Genomic DNA, 20495 nt, shown 5'->3' on the forward strand with positions numbered 1-20495 from the left:
GTATTTGTTCAGTTTCAGTAGATACTGTCAAATTGTTTTCCTAGATGGTTGTACCAATTCACAGTCTCAACAGGATTTTATGAGAATTCTGGTTGCTCTGTAGACATTTGGTGCTGTCACCTCTGTTAGCCACTCTGGTGAGACCTATACGAGAATTTACTTGACATTTGTTTTTTTTAAACCAATGTCTCTTTCTCCATCTCCTTTCTTCTTCCTCATCTGCGTCTTCCTCTTTTTCTCTTTATTTTCCTTTTTCTTCTTTCCCTTCCTCTTCTTCTTTTAATTCTTATTGTATTTTACATAAGGCTGTATACTGGAAATTAACTGCATGAAATTATAGATTTGATGTGCAAAATCAATATTTCAAATTTTAACTATCAAAATACAAACATGATTCCGTGTCTCATCTGAAAGTATTGCCTGTTCATCCACACCTGGCGAAATGCAACTTATGCTGTTTGACTGACTCATTGGTGCCTCTGTTTTTGCCAAGGCCCCCATTGATTCTTGCCCTGCTCCAGGCATGCTTAAGCCAGTAATGAGGGTTGTTGCCTGTGGCCAAGGAACAGAGTGGATTCTCCATAAACACTCTTCCAGCCTTAGGCTTTTCCAAACCTTCCTCTTCCTCTGAGCATTTGAGTCCAGGGTCCCTAAGTACCCCCCATCCCAACTTTCACCCCTTCTCATCCACGAACTGGTATTATTCTTTGCTTTTTGAAAAGGGTCTTTCCTAGAGGAGACTGACTGCAAAAGATTTAAATGGCCCAATTTGAGAAGGAGGAGCAACTCACACAGCCCCGGGTTAGACCAGAGGGCATTTTTCCTGGGAAATGGCTCCTGGATTAGCCCTCTGTCACCCAGGGTGGTGTGTGAGAACGCATGTTTCCGCCTGTCCTCCTGCCATGCCCGAGAGGAGCTTGTCTGTCCCCAGCCCTGTCATTTCCTCCCAGTCGACAGGCCAGATGCTCCAGACCCTGTTAATAAGATGCTGAGGGATTTGGCCATTGAAGGCTTTCGACCCCTGACGCAGCTGAGGGGCTGTGTGAGCCGGCAGCTCAGCTTAACTCAAGATCCAGCAGACTTTGGGGAGAGGAAATGGTGCAAAGCCCAACCATCAGTTTGGGACTTCCCTCGGCAACCTTTGTGATGAAAGCTCTGAGAGGCAGGCTGGCAAATGGGCATTCATCAGGAGCCTTCTGAGTGCAGAGCTGTCTGCCAGACCCAGGCAGAGATGGCCGAGGCTGGCAAAAGAAATAAGGTGCATTTCCACCCTCTAGGAGCCCATAGTTGAGAAGTAACTGGGAAGATGTGAATAAACAGTCCTCCTGACTCACAGATCAAATCTGGGCCACAGTCCTTTAGAATTCTCACAAGGTGGAGGATGTTGGTTCCCAGCCTGAGCTGGGGCACATGGACTTGGATGGGAGTCTGTGGGCCCGGCTCTGCCACTGTGGGGTGCCTGCTTTGTGTCTGCACCGACATCCAGCTTAACCTGGTGGTAGTTGCATTAATAGCAGGTAACCTGAACCCTCATTCTGTGCTGCGCCCCGTGTCATGCACATGATCTCATAGAGGTAGTAATATCATGATTTCCTTCTTAGGTAGGTGCTATGATTTACCCCCATGGTCGGGCGAGGAAACTGAGGCACAGAAAGGTGAGATGTCTTTCCTGAGGTTACAATCAGGACCTGAGCTCCAGTCCTCCCCCAGACCCCAAAGCCTGTGTGAATGTAACTCCTACTCCCTCTGTGCAGACACCTTTTTGAACCTCCACAGCTGGACGCTCATGTGGAATGAAATGCCGCGCCCTTCCCTCCTCTCGTCTCCAACCACGGGCAGGGTGAGCCAGAAAAACGCCGCCTGCCATTCTAACAAGAGGCCTTGCTGCCGACCCCTGGAGGGATAATAAGCAAGGCTGCCAGTGCAGGCGCTGCAAGGGGACGACTCTGCAGGCACCGCTAGAACTCCTTAAAACCGAGGAGCAGCAGACCTCCTGGAGAGGGTGACATCTAGGCTGCCTGTGTGGGAGGCCTCCACCCTCAAAATTAGCACTCTCCCGCCCTCTGTCCAGAGCTGTGAAAATCTGCAAGGCCAGTTTGCTTTGACCACAGGAGGGCGCCCAACTCCTTGCCACACCTGAACAGGGCACTGGGGTGGGGGGAGGTGAGGGGGAGAGAAGTGAGGGTAATTTTGGGTGCAGTTTTAAACCTAACTCTTCTCAGCTGATCACATGAGCTCCTGGGGAAGGGCAGAAACATTTCAAAACCAGCCCAAGAGGGACCTTCTATTCAGCTGGGGCTGAGCTAGGGGCTGAGAGTTCCAACAACAGAAATGACAGGGACCGACCCTCCAAAGAGCGCACAGTCAGGAGAATTCAATCGCCGTATGCTAAGTGTCCATCCAGAGCGATCATTTAACAAGCATTTCATGAGTACCGACTGTGTGTCAGGCTCTGTGCTGGTTGCCAAAGACAGAAAAACGAAAACAGTACAAAATCATTGCCCTCAAAGAGCCACGTGGGAGAGAGAGAGAGAGAGAGAGACAGAGAGTGTGTGTGTGTGTGTGTGTGTGTGTGTGTGTGTGTATGCGCGGGCAAGATTAGTGAGGTCCAACTCTTTGTGACCCCATGAACTGTAGCCCACCAGGCTCCTCTGTTCATGGAATTTCCCAGGCAAGAAAGCTGGAATGGTTGCCATTTCCTAATCCAGGGAATATTCCCCACCCAGGGATTGAACCCGTGTCTCTTAAATTGGCAGGCAAACTCTTTAGCACCGTGCCACCTGGGAAGCCAGACAAAGCCTACAGGAATAAGTTTGGGAAAAAAATAGGAAAGTGCAGACACAGAGATACATAGAGAATACTTTAGAAGGGTGGAGGAGGAGCACCAACCGAAACTAGGAGGAAATGGGGAGTATCAGGGAAGGCTTCCTGGAGGAAGAACACTCGACCCTGGCTGGGATGGACTACGATGTCAAGGAAGGCTTCTTGGAGGAGAGGACAGGAGAGCCAGAGTTATAAACAACACGTGGGGGTCAACCAGGCAAAGGAGGAGTGGGTCTTTCAGGCGGTGGGAACAGTATAAGCCGCGGACTGGAGGTGAGGAACAGCACAGACTCCAGTGCGGGGAGCCTCGGGAGAGAACGTGGAAGAGGGTGGCAAGGCCAGGTGGAGATGGGGGGTGGGTGCAGAGTGCTATGGTAGGAGATAGGGCCCCCGGCTGTCTTTGTGTGTGCGTAGGGATACATTCCCCTCTTCTCTTTCTGTCTCTTTTTCAGAGCCAAGAAGAAAAGCAAGCCCTTGAACCTCAAGATCCACAGCAGCGTGGGCAGCTGTGAGAACATCCCCTCCCAGCAGCGCTCCCCGCTGCTGTCCGAGCGCTCCCTCCGCTCCTTCTTCGTGGGACATGCGCCCTTCCTGCCCTCCACCCCTCCCGTGCACTCCGAGGCCAATTTCTCCGCAAGTAAGTCCTCTGCACCCGCGCCCGGGTGGGTGCACCGGCTGCCCTCCGCGCCCAGGGCGCGCCCTCTGCTTTTCCTTCCGCGAAACTATACCTCATCCACGCTCCGCCAGCCGCCACCCCTTGCGCCACCCCATGCCCCTTTGGAAATGGTTTCGGAGAAAAGGGGTGTAATTGGGAGGCTGTTGTCACTGGTCCCGTGAGCCTGCAGGTGTGCAGGGATGACAGCGAGAAGCAAGCTTGCAGGACATTAAAGGAAACAGCAGTCTTTTCTCTCCTCTGCTTCTCAGCTGCTCGGTCACAGGATTTTGCCTGGACGCCATGGGCTAAGGCGTCTCTGATTTAATTTTGTAATTTTCTCCCCCGCACCGGTGGATGCGTGTAACCTTTACATCTCCATGATGGATTTGCCTTCACACTGGGCTGAGCGCGGCCTGGGGTGGCTTACATTCTGCTGTCATGAGTTTTGCGGCAAAGTGGTTATTCCTAGGGGCGGAAATGGAACTTTCTGGTGATCAAGGATGAAGTCTCAGAAGGCGTTTAATCTTCTCTGCCCAGAGGCCCGTTTTGCTGAGCAGGCGCAGATGTGGTCAGAGGGGAGCCCCTGAAAAAAAGCTCAACCAGTCCTACAGCCAAGACAACTTGGGAACTTGGGAAGAGGAGGGGGTGCTAGAATGTGGAGGAAATAACCACTTGCCCTTAATACAGCCAGACTGTGTCCACGTGTTGCTGCTCTGATAAGTGATAAATGGTGCTCACTGAGTACTAGTATGTGCTAATCAGACACATGTGTGATGTCATTAGTTCTTGCAACAATCAGTGGTACACATGGATTATTCCCATTGTATAGATGAGGAACCGAGAAGGCACTGGCGACCCACTCCAGTACTCTTGCCTGGAAACTCCCATGGATGGAGGAGCCTGGTAGGCTGCAGTCTATGGGGTCGCTAAGAGTCGGACACGACTGAGCGACTTCATTTTCACTCTTCACTTTCATGCATTGGAGAAGGAAATGGCAACCCACTCCAGTGTTCTTAGCCTAGTGGGCTGCCGTCTATGGGGTTGCACAGACTCAGACACGACTGACGTGACTTAGCAGCTTAGCAGCAGCATAGATGAGAAAATCGAAGCCCAGAGACATCAAAGAATCACCTAAAGTCACACAGCTATGGAGTAGTTGAGTCAGGATTTGAATCCGATTCCTTCTAACTCCAGAGTGTACCAGTTTAACCATCATGCCTGATTTTGTAACCAAGTTCCTCAGATACCCAGCAGGACATTTTTCTCTAAATGTGGGATTCTGTTCTTTACCTTTACATAAAGGTTTTTAAAACCGTTTAGGGAGCCCATGGACCTGTTAAGGATTGGATGCAATCTATTAGTTCTCTCCCTGGAAGACTGCAGATGGAATGTCCAACACAAATGCGTGGAGTCAGGACTGCCAGGTTCAGAAGCTCTGCCTTACCCAGCTGGATGGTTGGCCCAGAGCAGAACTGTGAACTCGGTTTACAGGCCACACATGTGTCTCCTGAGTCCATGGCAGGACTCAGTGGAGGCTCTGGTACCGGAAGAGACTCGTTGGACATCAGGAGAGGCTCCAGAGCCTGGCTTATCTCGGTGCCCAAGGCTACCGGCCCTGAATCAAGCAAACTAAAACAGTGCTCACGACACATGTTGACACCAGAAAGCCAGTTTATCAGTTTTCAAGGGAAATCACTGTCAGAGGGATTAGAGACATTCCATGATGGTGGGTGGGCCTGAGGTGAGCCTGGTCAAGGGAAAGGGGTGATGACATTTGCAGTGAGTATTGGCAGCTGACTGGAGCAGGGTGTCATGGCTCTGGAGGGGGCTGCCTGGGTTCCAGCCCCAGCTCTGTTATTTCTGAGCAGTATGCTGACCTCCAGCAAGTTAAGAGCCTCTCTGAGCCTCAGTTTCCTTAATCTGTGAAATGGGAATAACAGTAGCTTCATGTCACAGATGTTTGTGAGGACTGGATGAGCTCGTATTTGTCAAGTTGCCTGCACAGTACTTGGCATGCAGTAAGTGCCTCATAATGGCAGTTGGTATTCTGTTGTTTGTTGTCTCCTTCTCCTAGAGTCATTTCCATCCTCTGGATCCATGATTAATTTTGAGGCTGTAGCTAAGTGCCTTTCAGTTTACCCCAGCACCCCCAACCCAACTCCCTTTTGGCCCTAAGAGTGCCTGGAATTTACCTTGGCGTGATGCTGGGCACTGCCTCTGGCAGCCATCTGTCTTCAGGCATCGCCATCATATGAGAGAATGTCAGCATGGCTGCCTCAGAGGGTTTGACCATAGCCCTGGACTTTAATCCAGCCAGAGGAGAAATATCTCCATCTTACCTTAAAAAAAAAAAAAAAAAGAAAAAAGCTGTCAGACTTGCACGTTCAGACCCCTGCTTCTTCCAGAGTTTTGCAAGGATTCACCGTAGTTTCCCATTTTCATGCCTGCCCCCATCTCCATCTGGAGGAGACGCTTCCCTGCCTGCCTGTGGGCAGGAGCAGAGTCATCCTGAATTAAAATCAGCTCCCGATACTATGAGGCCCTAGAAGCACAATTTTCTCTTAGGACAGTCCTGGTCCTTGTATGCAGAGAGGCCCCTCCCTGATCTCCCAGGAAGGAAAAAGCTAGCATTTGCGTCTCAGGGCGAGAACAAGTGTGTAACCCAAGTTATTAGCTGGACTCCCATGGACCAGTCCTATTTTCAATGATCCTAACAAATAATGGAAGCAGAGGCAGCCTGGTGGAAGAGGCTCCAGATCAGGAAATGAGAAGCTCTCCACTGGATCTTGGTGTTGTCACCAGTGGCCCGTGTGACCTTTGTCCTTGGCATGTCAGTGGCATTGTCACAGTTCAGATGCATTGCACTCTGGGGGCGGATATCATTATTCCCATGTTACAGATCAGGAAACTGAGGCTCTGAAAGGTGAGTGACCTTGACCACATTATAGGTATTGAATCCAAACGCAAACTCTAACCTGCACCCCGTCTTCCTTTCTCTCCCTGGGTCTCAGTTTGCCCAACTGTACAATAAAAGACTCCATGCAGGTCCATTCCGGAGCTTAGGAACTCTAAGGCTAACCCAGTGAGTATGCAAACCGGCTTTTCCTAGGCAGATATTTTGACTCACTGAGAATGCCAGTTTGGGAGTCTCTGGGTCAGGGTTGTGGGGAGCACACAGCTGCGGGCACCGGCCCCCCCATACTACTGACAGTCCTGTTCTCACGCCACTCTGAGTTCCAGAGGAGAACTTCCGGCCTCTGGGCCCCAGTGCCAGCCTTCCTCCCCTGACCTGGCTGAGGGAACCTCTGAGGCGGTGTCCCTGCCAGGCTGAGTCCGTCCTCCCGTTTGTCACTGTCAGCTCTGGCTGTGGCTGCGCTGTGAAGGGTGGAGATCCCACGTCCTGTTATCCCCGATGGTAATGCCGGGAGTCAGCATTAGGAAGACTCTGGCTGCAGAGTGGCCAGGCCTTGGACCCGGGGTGCCCAGCCACCTCGAATGAGCTGCAAGAAGGACTTGACCTCCTTGGGGCTCGCCCTGCTTCCCTGGTCTGGGGATGATGGGCAGGGGAAGGAAGGAGAGTAGAAGGAGTCCTGGCTCCTGAGGAATCCGTCTCTAAGATTAGCCATGGACAAAACACCAGATATCAGACTCTACTGCTCAGCATGGAGGATGCAGACCCGGGAGTGAACCTGCTTCTCGGAGGAGCAGAGAACCATCGCTTACCTCTCCATCCTCGTGTATTTATTTACTCCATGCTGCGTTCATGCATGCCACATTGCCCCTGTATTGTCTCATTGGATGCCTCCCACCCATGGACCATTTTTGGACCAATAAGCTGTGTTTCTATGGCACCTTGGAGGGCATCTCTGACCCCCAGCTGACTCAGTTCAGGTAGCCTCTATGATCCTGATAAAGGAGCTTCTTCAGAATGAAAAAAAAAAAATTGCTGCCTACGTGGGAACAGTAATTATTCATCATCATTCAATACTGGATGGTGGAAGTGATTTGGGGATTATAGCAACCAAGTGGTGGCTGACGTACCATTGGGCATATCACTGAACCCCGTGGGTCTATTTCTACCCAGCAAAGATGGTAGTGAGGGTGAAATGAGGAAATCGTGTGAATTTCCTAGCATGGGGGCCAGAACTTAAACCACCAAGTCTCAATGAAGGGTTGCTTGGGGAGCTCTTGCTGTACATTATGCGATGGAATAGCTTGTAACAATGAGGAAAATGACGATAATAATAGCAGTCGGCATTTATTGCGTGTTGACAATGTCCCAAGCTTCATCAATTCAGGCAAAGCAATTTACTTCTGTTGTTTTGTTTAAGCTTCATAGTCCTCCATCGGGTAGGTATTCTTCAGTTCAGTTCAATTCAGTCTCTCAGTCATGTCTGACTCTTTGCGACCCCATGGACTACAGGCTTCCTATTATGATGCCCATTTTACAGATGAAGAAGCTGGGGCTGAGAGATATAAGTCACCGCCCCAAGGTCACAGGCTAGGAAGGGGATTGCTCTCATTCAGAATCCGCCAAATCTGCAACACTGGCGTGTGAAATGGCAACACCTTTTCCACTGAAACTTCTTTGTTAAGCAAGTAGGGAGCTTACCTTGTTCAAGGTTTCTCTCTGGCACCCTTACCTCGTTGGGAGACTGTGTGATGGGGGCCAGTCTTGCTCCAAGGATGCCTCTTGTTCCACCAGAGCACAGTGCTTGCTCAACGATCAGCACCCACGCTGGCTAGCAGACTGTTACCCACCAGACTCTGGTGTTTATACTCAGGGGATCCATTGTCCCAGGCGGTGGCCATCCCTGTGGGCGGGGGGCAGGCAGTTGCAGAACACACCCAAAAGATGTCATCCTGAATATCTGTGGTAGGAGATGAGGGGTGATGGGGACTTCTTTTGCCACCTGCAGTTTTGGGGGTGTTTATTAGCTGTCTGGGTGGATACTTCAAGGCAGCAGCTGCCAGAACGAACAAGTGACTGATGATACCTGGACATCCCCATCTTGGCCCTGAACACAAGCTGCAGTTGGATCTGAGACCCCAGTCTGATGAAATACTGTCCTTCACCAGGTGTTTGAAGGACAGCATGCCCTCGCCTTGCCCCGTCTCACTGTGCCCTCTCATCTCTTTTCCAAGAAGCTCCTGTTGTTTGTTCCAGAGACACAGCAACAGGCAGCTGACCCTCAGCCAAGGGCCTGGCCTCCTGTGCCTTGGGGGGGATGAGTCAGAAGCCCGGTTTGTTAGGGAGGCAGCTGCAGGTAGCAATAAAGTCTGATGAAGCTGAGCTGCGGACTCCCAAAAAACCAGCCACTGGAAGGGTTATAAAGAGACTTGGGATGGGGTGCATTATATAATGGGGTTTAATGAGGCTTGAGGCCAAGGTTCATTACCGCCACCCCCTGGAAGAGGGGAAAGAGGAGTGCGTGCCTTGACAAAATTTGACTGCCTGAACCACGTTCTCATCTCAGAATCGAGAGAAATTTTGAGAAATTTGAGTCTGACCTGGCTTAGTGGTGGCATATCCAAGGGGAAGACATGATATCCCATACGAGTGACCCAAAGGACTTTTCTCCCCTAGAGTGAGCCAGCGGAGGTCCTGCTCCCCACACCCCCACCCAGGAGACCCAGGAAGCGCCCATGTCCCATGCCACCTGGCATCTTTGTGGTACTTTAGAAACTGAGGTCCCAGCAGGTTGCTAACACTTACTGACCATCTGCCACTTGCCAGGCAGGTGCTGCTGTAGGTGCTTTATAGGCTCTCAGATATGTGCACCTGGGAACAAGTGAAATGGTACAGAAAGGTTCATAATGAGGACTTTTGTCCCTCGCATCCTCCCTCTCCCAGTCTTGCTTTTAAAAAATGCTTTCCGTGTCTGCTGCTGCTGCTGGACTCACACAATTTAAGCTAGGTTATAACCGCTTTGTTGTTCTCAAATCATGTCTCAGACTAGCACCATCCCAAAGCTTGTGAGAAATGCAAATTCTTACTCTTCTCCTTCCAGACCCACTGAATCAGCACCCCTGGGGAGGGTCCAGACTTCTGTATTTTCACCAGCCCTTCAGAATAGTGCAGCCCTATTCTGCACTTGAACATTTGAGATCACTTGATTATATCTCTCTCTCTCTTTGGGAAAATAGTTTCAAGCTTACAGAAGAGTTGCAAAAACAATACAAAGGTTTCCTGTACCCCCTTAGCTCAGAGTCATTAGTTTTTATCATTTCTTCTCTCCAATCCCTGCCTGCCAACCTCAGTTTCTCTTTCCCTCTCTCCCTCCCTCTCTCTCTTTCTCTCCTTTCTGTGGACCATTTGAGACTAGGTTGCATATTCTCTTACATAACCACACGTAGTTACCAGATTTAGTAAACTTGATATTGAATCAAGACTTTCATTTGACCATCTTCCAATTTCAGCAATTTGTCTCAATAGCATCCTTTATAGCAATTTTTTTTTTCTGGTGCAGGATCCAATCTGAGGTCACATACTACGTTTAGCTGTTTTGTTGACGTTGAACAGTTCTTTACCCCTTGTCATTTTGACTTTGACAGTTTCGAAGAGTAGAAACCAGCCACATAATAGAATGTCCCTCAGTTTAGGTTTGTCTGTTGTTTCCCTGTGGTTAGACTTGGGCTGTGCAGCTTTGGTGGGACTTCTACTCAAGTGGTGCTGTGTTTTACTTAGTGCAGCCCTATTCTCTGTGGGCCAGGGCTGCAAGACCTTTAGCTTTAAAAAAAAAAAACACACACACAAAAACAGTCTGAGACCATGACGTTGATGAGAAAGCTCCAAATCTTAAAATCTAATCACCCAGTGAAAAATCTTTCAACTGTGTGTGAACCAGTTTAAATAGTCCCACAAGCTTGTGAGTCCTACTTGGTCCTGGGTTTCCCAGTTTTTAACCTCTGTTCTAGAATCATGGAGGTCGGAACAGGTAGGTGCCTCAAAAATAACCAAGTCCAAGCCCTCGTTTTTACAGATGTAGAAAATGAGACCAGAGAGTGGAAGGGACTTGCCCAGGGTTACAGAGCTAGGTTTGGACCCAGGTCTCCTGATGCCCAGCTGATGGTTCTCTCTGTTACATCAAGATGGTTGGAAAACTGAAGCTCCATAAAGTTTTGTGCTGAAAGTGCCCCAGAGGAAGGAAACAGGGCCTTTGATTAAAAGGCAATGTATTTTGTATGTATGGAGGGCTGGTGATGTGTGTGTGTGGGGTGTGTGTGTGTGGGGTGTGTGTGTGTGGGGTGTGTGTGTGTGTAGGTGGATATGTACGTTTTATGCAAGGCCACTATTGGGTTTTTATCAACTCCTTCTCTGATGTGCCCATGTATTTTGTAATTCCTGCCCTAGCACAAACAGTTTGGGCTCAGCATGCAGTGTGGACAACCTTAGACCTTTTGTTATGATTGCTCCCACCAGGAACTATGGCAGCAGAAATTGGTTGGTAAGTGGTTGGCACTTGGAACTGGGTGGGGAGTCATTTGTGCCTCTTGGAGTGAGTCCTGATCCTCAGTCAGGTGCACATTGTCAGCATGGACATCCTATTCCTGTGTCTGATTGTGCCTTTGTCCCACCAACAACCCCTCCTGCACAAATAAAAATTTTTGAACAGACAGTACCATTTTTGAGCATGTGCTTTGTGGCCAGCATTGTGAGGCTATAGCTACCCAGGATCTTGAAGGTAAAGCAGAAAAGATTCTGCTTGTTGCCCTTCAGAGCTGCTGAGCTGGATGGTTTTGGCATCACTGAGGTAGGAGCTGAAGTTGCTAGACTTCAGTGCAGTCTTTGTATTTTATGGATGGTTTTCCTGACCAGAGAAACAGGTGTCCAAGCAAAATTCTGCCAAAAACTATTTTGTTAATCAGAAAATAAGCAGGTCTTTATTGCTTCATAATAGTGGTTGTATGGACATATGGCTTTGTTACAAGTGACAGTAAACAAACGAGCTTTTTTTTTTTTTAACTGTGAAAGTGATTTATTGGCGCATGTAAGTGAAAAGTCCAGGGGTTGTGTGAGCTTCAGGAATGGCTAGATCTAGGGGCTCAGTTCATGTCGGGACTCTGTATCTCTCAGCTCTGCTTCTCTCCAGGGTGGCTTCACTTTTAGGCTTTTTGTGGTGACTATATGGCCTCAGAAGTTCCAGTCCCTTCCCTCTTCTGGTCCACAGTAAAGGAGTGAGATTGTTTCAGTCTGAGATTCACTGAGTTAACCAGCATGTGCTCACCTCTGAACCAATCAGTGGAGTCAGGGAAATGGGGTGGAAACTTAACTCGTTTAGTCCTGAGCTGTGATTTTTACTTTGCGACTTAGAAATGGAATCTTTGCCTAAAAAGGGAACATGAATGCTGGGGAAGCTGACAACCAGTGCCCATTAGAGTAGAAATGAGCAACAGTGGTCCCTGTCCTCAAAAGCTTTGAGGAGAATCTTTCTGGCCAAATTAGTTCATGATCCAAGTTAGTGGGGCCTTGTCTCCACTACTGCACAGAAAGCTCTTTCCTATTTCTGAGGGTCTCCCTTGGGCTGTCGTTCTCAGTGATCCCCGGCAAGGAGTTTCTTTTCTATCCCTCTGACACTCCTGTGGTGGGGTCTCCAGGAAGCACACAGCCTGTCAGGGAAGGTTAACCCATGGTTCCAGGTGGAGACTCAGCTCCACTCACAATTTGAAGCCATAGCATCTTGGCATTAGCCAGGCATGGGATGGAGAGCTGGACAAACCTGGGTTTGAATCTCATCTCTGCCATTTATTACCTAACATCTCTGAGCCTCAGTTTCCCCATCTTTAGGAAGGGCCTAATAGGCCTTGCTCATGGAGTAGTTATTAGGATTTGAAATAAAAGGAAGCTGAGCACTGTGCCTGTTGCTTAGATCTGTTTTGCTGTGGTCGTCTATACTATCATATAGGGTCTGGGTTTCAGTCAGCTCTGATCCTCCCTGGTTTCTGCTGGACATCGGTCCAGACCACCCCTGCCACCCACACCACACCTGAATGGAACCATCGCTACTGACTGAATGCCAGACGAGTAAAGTGTGATACTGAGCAACTTAGTCCTTGTGGGCTTTTCTGGCCCTTGTGCCCATACCTGCCTTAAATGACATGTCCTTTGCTAATTCTAGTAACAGAAGGTTTTCTTTGCACAGACATAGAGTCCACTCTTCTCATCCCCAGGACTGTGCTTCCGGACTCCCCTCCTGATGGCCTTTTCCATCACTCACATGACACGCAGGCTGTCCTGTTCTAGGATGGAGCTCTGATAACTCTGATCTTCCTCCTGGACATTTTGTCTGTTACTCCTTTTGAGTGGGGCTTCCCAGGTGGTTCAGCAGTAGAGTCTGCCTGTTAGTGCAGGAGATGCAGGAGACATGGCTTCAATCCCTGGGTCAGGAAGATCCCCTGGGAGAGGAAATGGCAACCCACCCTGGTATTCTTGTCTGAACAATCCCATGGGCAGAGGAGCCTGGCAGGCCACAGTCCATGGGGTCATGAAGAGTTGGACACGACCTAGTAACTGACCATGTACACACTCCTTCTCTACGAGGAGAGTCGCCCTTCTCCAAAGACCAGGCTGCCTCCTGGGCCTCAGGTGGCAACCGCCCCACCCTGCTGGCCTGGGCACACCGTCTTACTGGTCATGGGTGCACGCCCTGGTTTGTATGCCCCACCCCACCCAGCGTCCAGGCTGGATCTGGGCACCTGTGTTTCATTCCAGGCACATTCTTCTCAGCTCTGTCCGAGACCCCTGTTAAAGCGAATCTCCCCTCGGCTGAAAGTCAGGGCATCACCAGGCAGGTGTGGTGGACACGGTGCTGCCCCCAGCTCCTCCCTTCTGTTTTCTCTCCTCCCTCTCTTTCTCCATCCTGTCTGTCTCTCTGGATTGGTCAGCCTCTTTTTCTGTTGGTTTTCCCTGGGAACACTGTCACCCTCCTCTTTTCTCCCGTGGTGTCATCTTCACACTTTCAATCCCCCTCCCTGCTCTTCCCTTTGCTGACTTCCCCTCTCTCTTTTCTCCTCTGTCTTTCTCTCCTCACCCTGCTGTCTCCAGTTACCCACCTTCCCAGCCTGACTCTTCCACTCTGTGCTGTGTTCCTTGATAGAGGTGATCTGGATTTGGTGGCTTGGGGGCTGGAGAGAGGGATGACTAACCCCACCCCCCAAGAAAAAAACCCCAGAGTGCCTGTCTTTTAGGGATTCATCACAAATCATAGGGGTAGATGGCAGAAGTGTCCTGTTTGGGGCAGGGGCTGGCCTGCCTCTTCCTGGTGAACCCCACTGCTGATGCCATCATGACAGAACTGGGATCTTAGGTCCTTAGGTGCTAATTGGCACGGCTCAGCCTGCTTCCAGCCAGGGTCATTATTTTCTGTTTCCCCAAGCCTTCCATGCTGCATTTGGCCTCAGCACTTTCTGGAAACCCCAGGAGACACTGAGAGTATTTAGGCCAGGGCTCAGCAATTTTTTCTGTGACCAGAGAGCAAATATTTCCAGCTTTAGAAGTCAACAGTCTCAACTTCTAACTCTTCAATAGTAGCATGAATATAGCCTTATGTAACCAAAGGGTAGGGCTGTGTCCCAATAAAGCTTTATTTACAAAACAGGGGGTGGGCTAACTTGGGCTCAGACTTGGAAGCTAAATAAAACCTGTTTTCACCTCCCAGCTCTACCCGCTATCGGTTAGGAGACCCTGGGCGAGTGAGGTCTCTGAGCTGCTATTTCTCATCTGCAAAGTTAGGAGAACATTTGGGCTTCCCTCATAGGGTGGTTTTAAGATTACATGAGAGAATGCCTGTAAACTGCTAGCACAGGGCCAGACACATGGTGAGCAGGCAATAAATACCAGCAATTATTATTTATATAATGTTACTAATATGTGTACATGTTATATATAACACTCATATGTTATGTATATTACATACATACATATAGTATATGTTTTTATTTATATATACACACACACACACACACGCACGCACACACTCACAGACATACACAAATGCTCCATGAGTTGCAGTTGTTTCCTGTGATGGATTTGGAATTACAGGAAGAACCAAAACAGTGTGGTTTTTGGTGAGGCTTCTGCACCCACCTTACTTAATGAGGCCACTTCACAGTTGGTCCTCATGAGAAGCCAGGGCTTTAATCCAGGACCCATTTCCTCTGTCAGGGCTGCCATTCCCACCACCCAGTTCATCCACATTGAGGTGATTGCCGTTTACAACCCCTTCCAAGCAGCATGGGATTCTGTTTCCAGTGACAGTGAGTGAAGAGACAGCCTATGAAATCAAGATTTGCACCAGGGCCAGTACAGCCTCTGCTCATATGTAAACTTAATCCCAAGAGCAGATACATGGTTTGGGAGACCCAGGCGTCTAGACAGAGGAAACAGTCTTTACTTACCCAGTTTCACTTCCTTTTGAAATCCCATAGAATCTGGACAAGAGTGGGGGTTGCTGGTGAAAGAAGAGTATCTGGCTTAGACACCTCCAAGACTGCATTCATCAGGGCTTTTTCTGATGCAGAGACCTTCCACATACTGGCTTCAGAAGATAAAAGGGAAGTTGCTGGTTTAGGTACTGGGGGGAAAAAGCCTAGAGATAAACAAGGTCTTCAGGAATGGCTGGATCCAGAAGCCAGTGTCATCAGCTCATGTTCTTTCTGTCTCTCATCTCACATTATGCTTTCCTGTCTATGGGCCTCATTCTCAGGTAGGCTCTCCCTTCGTGGTAGCCTTTGGCTGGTCCAGGTTTCCATCCTTATAGATCTAAGTGCATCACTCCCTTGAACCAACTGGATTGCAGTTAAGGGGCTAGATCTCCAGGGAACACCAGGGTGACGTAACATCCAGAATAGGGATGCTGAGCAGACAGGAGCAACAACTGCTCCTACGAAACTGTCTGTGGGTTGAGTACTTATGATTCATTCTCTCACTTGTTTCTCTCCTCATTGAGGAGCCAGGGGAAATATGAATGATTAGTAAATCAGAAAAAGAGCGTGAACCTATTTGATGAGTCCACTTCCCTTTCTGTTTACTCGAGATTCCCACTTTCAGAGGGTGTCAGAAATCTTTTCCCCTTCAGTCAGCCATGAAATAAGAAGGAACTCAGTGGTTCCATGGAGAAGGCAACGGCAACCCACTCCAGTACTCTTGCCTGGAAAGTCCCATGGACAGAGGAGCCTGGTAGGCTGCAGTCCATGGGGTCGCTAGGAGTCGGACGCGACTGAGCGGTTTCACTTTCACTTTCACTTTCATGCATTGGAGAAGGAAATGGCAACCCTCTCCAGTGTTCTTGCCTGGAAAATCCCAGGGCCGGGGGAGCCTGGTGGGCTGCCGTCTATGGGGTCACACAGAGTCAGACACGACTGAAGTGACTTAGCAGTAGCAGCAGCAGCAGCAGCAGCAGCAGCAGCAATGGTTCCAACCCTGATTGTACATCCCAATCACTTGGGCAGGGAGGGCTTTTCAAAATCCTGATTCCCAGGCTGAAGCCCCTGTCCAGTGATACCAGTCTCTGGAAGGTGAGGTCCAGGCATCAGTACTTTTCAGTGCTCCCTTGGTGATTTCAACGTGCAGCCAACATCAAGAACCACTGATCCAGCTGGAGTGGCCAGCATATTCAGAAGCTATCCTAGACAGGCGGAGGTAAGTTCTTGTAGGATTTTCTGAAGACCTACGTCATCTCTGTGGATACTGGGAACTGTCTTCTCATCTCAAGCTTTAGAATTAAATAGAAGACTGGTTTAGGTCTGCAGTGTGACCCATGTGATTTACAGGTGTTGGGCCCCTGCTGGGGCCATGATTCACCACTGCTGTTCCTGCTTGCTAGCACACTGATTACTGTCAGATTATCTGGTCTCTTTGCTGCATCTTAAGCTGGGCCAACACTGAGGCAGCAACACGAGACTTTGAAAGCATATATGCAGAGGTGGAGGAAGTGGGTGGGCAGACAGGTGTGAAATATAGACAGGACTGTGGTTCCTGGGGTGGATGACAGACAGATCAGGTTAGGCAACAGGGCCAATGAGGAGACTTGGACACCTGTCCAGAGGGCTTCAAATATCTGCAGTTTTTCTCCTGGGTTCATTCAGTGCTGGTGACAGGCTGACAAAATCAGGAGATATGCAGAAGCATCTGAACCTCCTCTTGTTGAGTGAGAGGAGACCCTGGAAGGTCCTGTATTGGTTCAAATGGATCAGCTGTTCAAGAGTCTCTTTCCTAACCCAATCTCTGAGGCTGGGCCCCGAATCTGGGAATTGAACAAGCACCCTTGAATTATGCCCCAGTTTGGGACCTGGGGCTGTTTTTAACTGGCTTCCAGCTAGATAAAAGAAATAAGGACAAGGAACAAACTGTGTTTCCATGAAGTATGTTAGTGAGCTAAATAAGCAGCCTTTTGGTTTGAGATCGTTGTTATTCAGTCGCTCAGTTGTGTCCGAGTCTGCGATCTCATGGACTGCAGCAGACCAGGCTTCCTTGTCCTTCACTATCTCCCAGAGTTTGCTCAAACTCATGTCCGTTGAGTCGGTGATGCCATCCAACCATCTCATCCTCTGTCTCCCTCTTCTCCTCCTGCTCTCAGTCTTTCCCAACATCAGGGGCTTTTCCAGTGAGTCAGCTCTTCACATCGGGTGGCTAAAGTATTGGAGCTTCAGCTTCCAATGAATATTCGTTCAGGACTGATTTCCTTTAGATTGAGATAATATCCATCAAAACTTTTTGGTGTTAAATATCCTTTTTAAAGTGAAATGATGGGTAATTATAGATGGTGATTTTTTTTTTTTTTTTTTTTACATAGCTTCCTTTCTTAGAAACAGACATTGCTAACTGTAAGCCGTCTCCTGTTTATTAAATATTCTGGTCTGTAAAATTCAAGTCAGGAACTCTTTCTCTATATTGGACTTTTAAAGGTTGATTATTAATATTATTGAACTAAGCCCCTTCTTCAAAAAGAAGCTCATATAACCCCTTACAGTATGAATCAGCAGGTGAAAAGGGAGTTGTTCTGGGTTTTGTAAACCAGGGAGCCTGATGTTCCATGCCCTGGCCCTCCCCTCAGTGATGACTTTGGAGATACTTCTTTGAAATTCAATTTGGAACTGCAGTCTCAGAAATTTCTTTAAATGATTTGAATGGGAAACCCGAGGCCTTAGGATGGAGAGTATTCTCTCAAACTCCTGATTCCTAATTGGGTCCAGTCATCCCAGGGGTTCATGTTCATTAATGAATTAAAAAGATGTTCCCATCCTCCACCAACCCCAGAATGGATTTAGCACCTGGTGGGGGCATCATCTTCACTGTAACAACCCCTATTTTCTCACTTTGAAAATGAGAAGAACATAGTCCAGGGAAGTGACATGACTTTCTCAGGGTCACCAAGAAGGAGGAAGGACTTGGGGTCAGGACTTGGTTCACCTTGAGGTCCAGAGGACCTTTCCACTTTCCCTTATGGGACAAAGCTGGCTCTGGCGTCTCGGAGGGAGCTTCGAAAACATTAGGGAACTATGGCTTTTCCGATAGTATAACACAAGAGTCTATCTCTTCAAGAGTCATTCCTCCATCTGTCCATCCAACCAAAAATATTTCAGATTGCCTCCTCCCTGTGTGGATACCAGGGATACGAAGATGTGTAGACATTCAAGATCTCCGTCTTCACAGAGCAGCCAGACTGCCAGGGGAAACAGATAAAAAGAGTCACTAGCTATGGTGGTGATGAAAGCTGCGAGTGAATGTCCAGGATGCTATGCAAATTAAAACAGGAGTGATGATGGGAGTGGGCAGAGCAGGGATGTCTAGGCCAGCCGAGGAACCAGGGAAGGCTTCCACGAGCATAGGCTGTTTATGCTGAGACTTGAAGGCTAGATGGGGCCAGTCAGATAATGTGATGCATTTAAGGCAGAAAACAGCCTGGGCTGAAAGAGTTGGACAGGTTTCAGGAACCCAGGAGTCTGTGGATGAGGCAGGGCAGAGACAAATTGGTGAACAGGAGCCCAGATATGGAATTTTGGTTTAGTGTATGGGGTTTAGTGCTGAGGGAAGCTTTTAAGCCTCAGGCCTCAGGCACTGACCCACCTGTGCTGTTTCACCCTTCCCTTGAATGGCATCTCCTGCTCTCTGACAGGTGGGTCTGTTATGGGTTGAATTGAGATCCCCTCAAAAATATGCTGAAGTCCTAGCCCTCTAGGATAGAACATGCTCATATTTGGAAAGGGGGTCATTGCAGGTATAATCAGCCAAGTTACAATGAGGTCATAATAGAGCAGGGCAAGCCCTTCATCCAACATGACTGGTAATCCTTCTAAGAAGAGGGAAATTTGGACACCAAGGCAGAAATGGACAAGGGGAATGACACAGGAAAGTGGAGGCAGAGACTGGAGGGGCACAGCTGCAAACAAAGGGGCCCCCAAGGTTGACGGCCACCCCTAGAAACTGAAGGAGACAGGGCAGGATTGCATTTAGTCGTGATTTCAGATTTCTGGCCTGTAAAACCATGAGAGAATACGTCTCCACTGTTGGAAGCCACCCAGTTTGGGGCACTCTGTTACGGCAGCCCCCGGACAGTAACAGGCGTCTCTAAGGGCTACATCTTCAGCCCTGACGTATGCGAGTGTCATGCTCATGAGTCAGTCTCCTGGTGACTGTATAATTGGTCTGGGAGTAAACTGGGTGCTTTTTGGGAAAATGACATGAGTTCTTCTCAGCTGTGAAATTGCTCGTCAATCAGTGCGTTCGAGTGATCACCTGGCAGACGGCCTCTTAGTGACCGTAAAGAGTTAGTGCCGCTTCCCAAAATGGCCTGCTGGCTCCCTGGATGGCCGTTTGCCACAGAAGAGAGTCTGGACATGCAGCCCACGGGGCCTCTTGACGGAGGAGAGGGTGGGAGCCAATTAGGCACAGCTGTTGCCGCCCACCCTCAGGCGCACGTGTCTGTACTGCCTGCAAAGCTATGGGAATAAGCTCTTTGGAATCCGCCATTGTCCCAGCCCAGAAAGCCTCAGTGGAAGCCCCTTTGTACCCTATTGTCACCCCATTTTGTGATTTAATGGTAAACTGGGTACAGCGCCTCTCAATTCACAAAGGATGTGAGTCTGATGTTGGCGTCTATGTAATGAGTGTTGAATGGATTAGAAACTCCCCAGTGTGAGCCGGGGCCTGTGATCCCTCACTGTGCAGTGTTGGCAGGGTTAGTCAACCTCTCTGAGACTCAGTGTTCCCATTGGAAAGTGAAGATTCTGCTACTTCTCCACACAGTAATATGATAAAGATTAGATTCAAGAATGGATGGCTAAGTGGCTTTTATACTGAAGAATTCTGCCCCATTGGGGAAGGCTATTTGAAGGAGTTGCTAGACAGGCTGACAGAGGTTTTTTTTAAAAGAGAATTTATTGAAGCACAGTTGATTTACGATATTGTCTTAGTTTCAGGTGTACAGATTTATACATATTATATATATATGACATACATATTCTTTTTCAGAGTTTTTCGATTGTACATTATTACAAGCTATCATGTGGTTCCCTGTGCTATACAGTAGGTCTTTGTTGGTTATCTATTTTATATATGTGTATTTGTTAATCCCAAACTCTTAATTTATCTCCCCATCTTTCCCCTTTGGTAACCACAAGTTTGTTTTCTATGTCTATGCGTCTGTTTCTGTTTTGTAAAAAGTTCATTTGTACCTTTTTTTTAAGATCCCACATGTAAGTGATATCACATGATATTTGCCTTTCTCTTACTTCACTTAGTAGGATAATTTCTAGGTCCTGCTGTGTTGCTCCAAATGGCAATATTTCATTTTTTGTGGCTCAGTAATATTCCATTGTGTGTGTGTGTGTGTGTGTGTGTGTGTGTATATAAACATACATACACATACATATATATGTGTATATTCCACATCTTCTTTATCCACTCATCCTGAGGGAGGCTGGAGTGAAGCCCCCCACCCCTCTGTTTGGGGTTCAAGGTAGAAAACATCCTTTGATCTTACTGAAAATGCCTGATGAGTGGTGGCTGCAGTAGAGA

At 48.5% G+C, this 20495-nt stretch overlaps 1 protein-coding gene across 1 annotated transcript in view; it reads left to right on the plus strand.

The window, feature by feature from the left end:
• Positions 1–20495, plus strand: part of KSR2 (kinase suppressor of ras 2) — a 439453-nt gene that overhangs the window by 248343 nt on the left and 170615 nt on the right. The window contains exon 5 of the mRNA XM_068990000.1: positions 3276–3460. Coding sequence (XP_068846101.1) covers positions 3276–3460 — 185 coding nt within the window. The remainder of the gene's footprint in view (positions 1–3275; positions 3461–20495) is intronic.

This window comes from Capricornis sumatraensis, chromosome 17 (genome assembly GCF_032405125.1).
Source record: "Capricornis sumatraensis isolate serow.1 chromosome 17, serow.2, whole genome shotgun sequence".
In the NCBI taxonomy this organism is placed as follows: domain Eukaryota; kingdom Metazoa; phylum Chordata; class Mammalia; order Artiodactyla; family Bovidae; genus Capricornis; species Capricornis sumatraensis.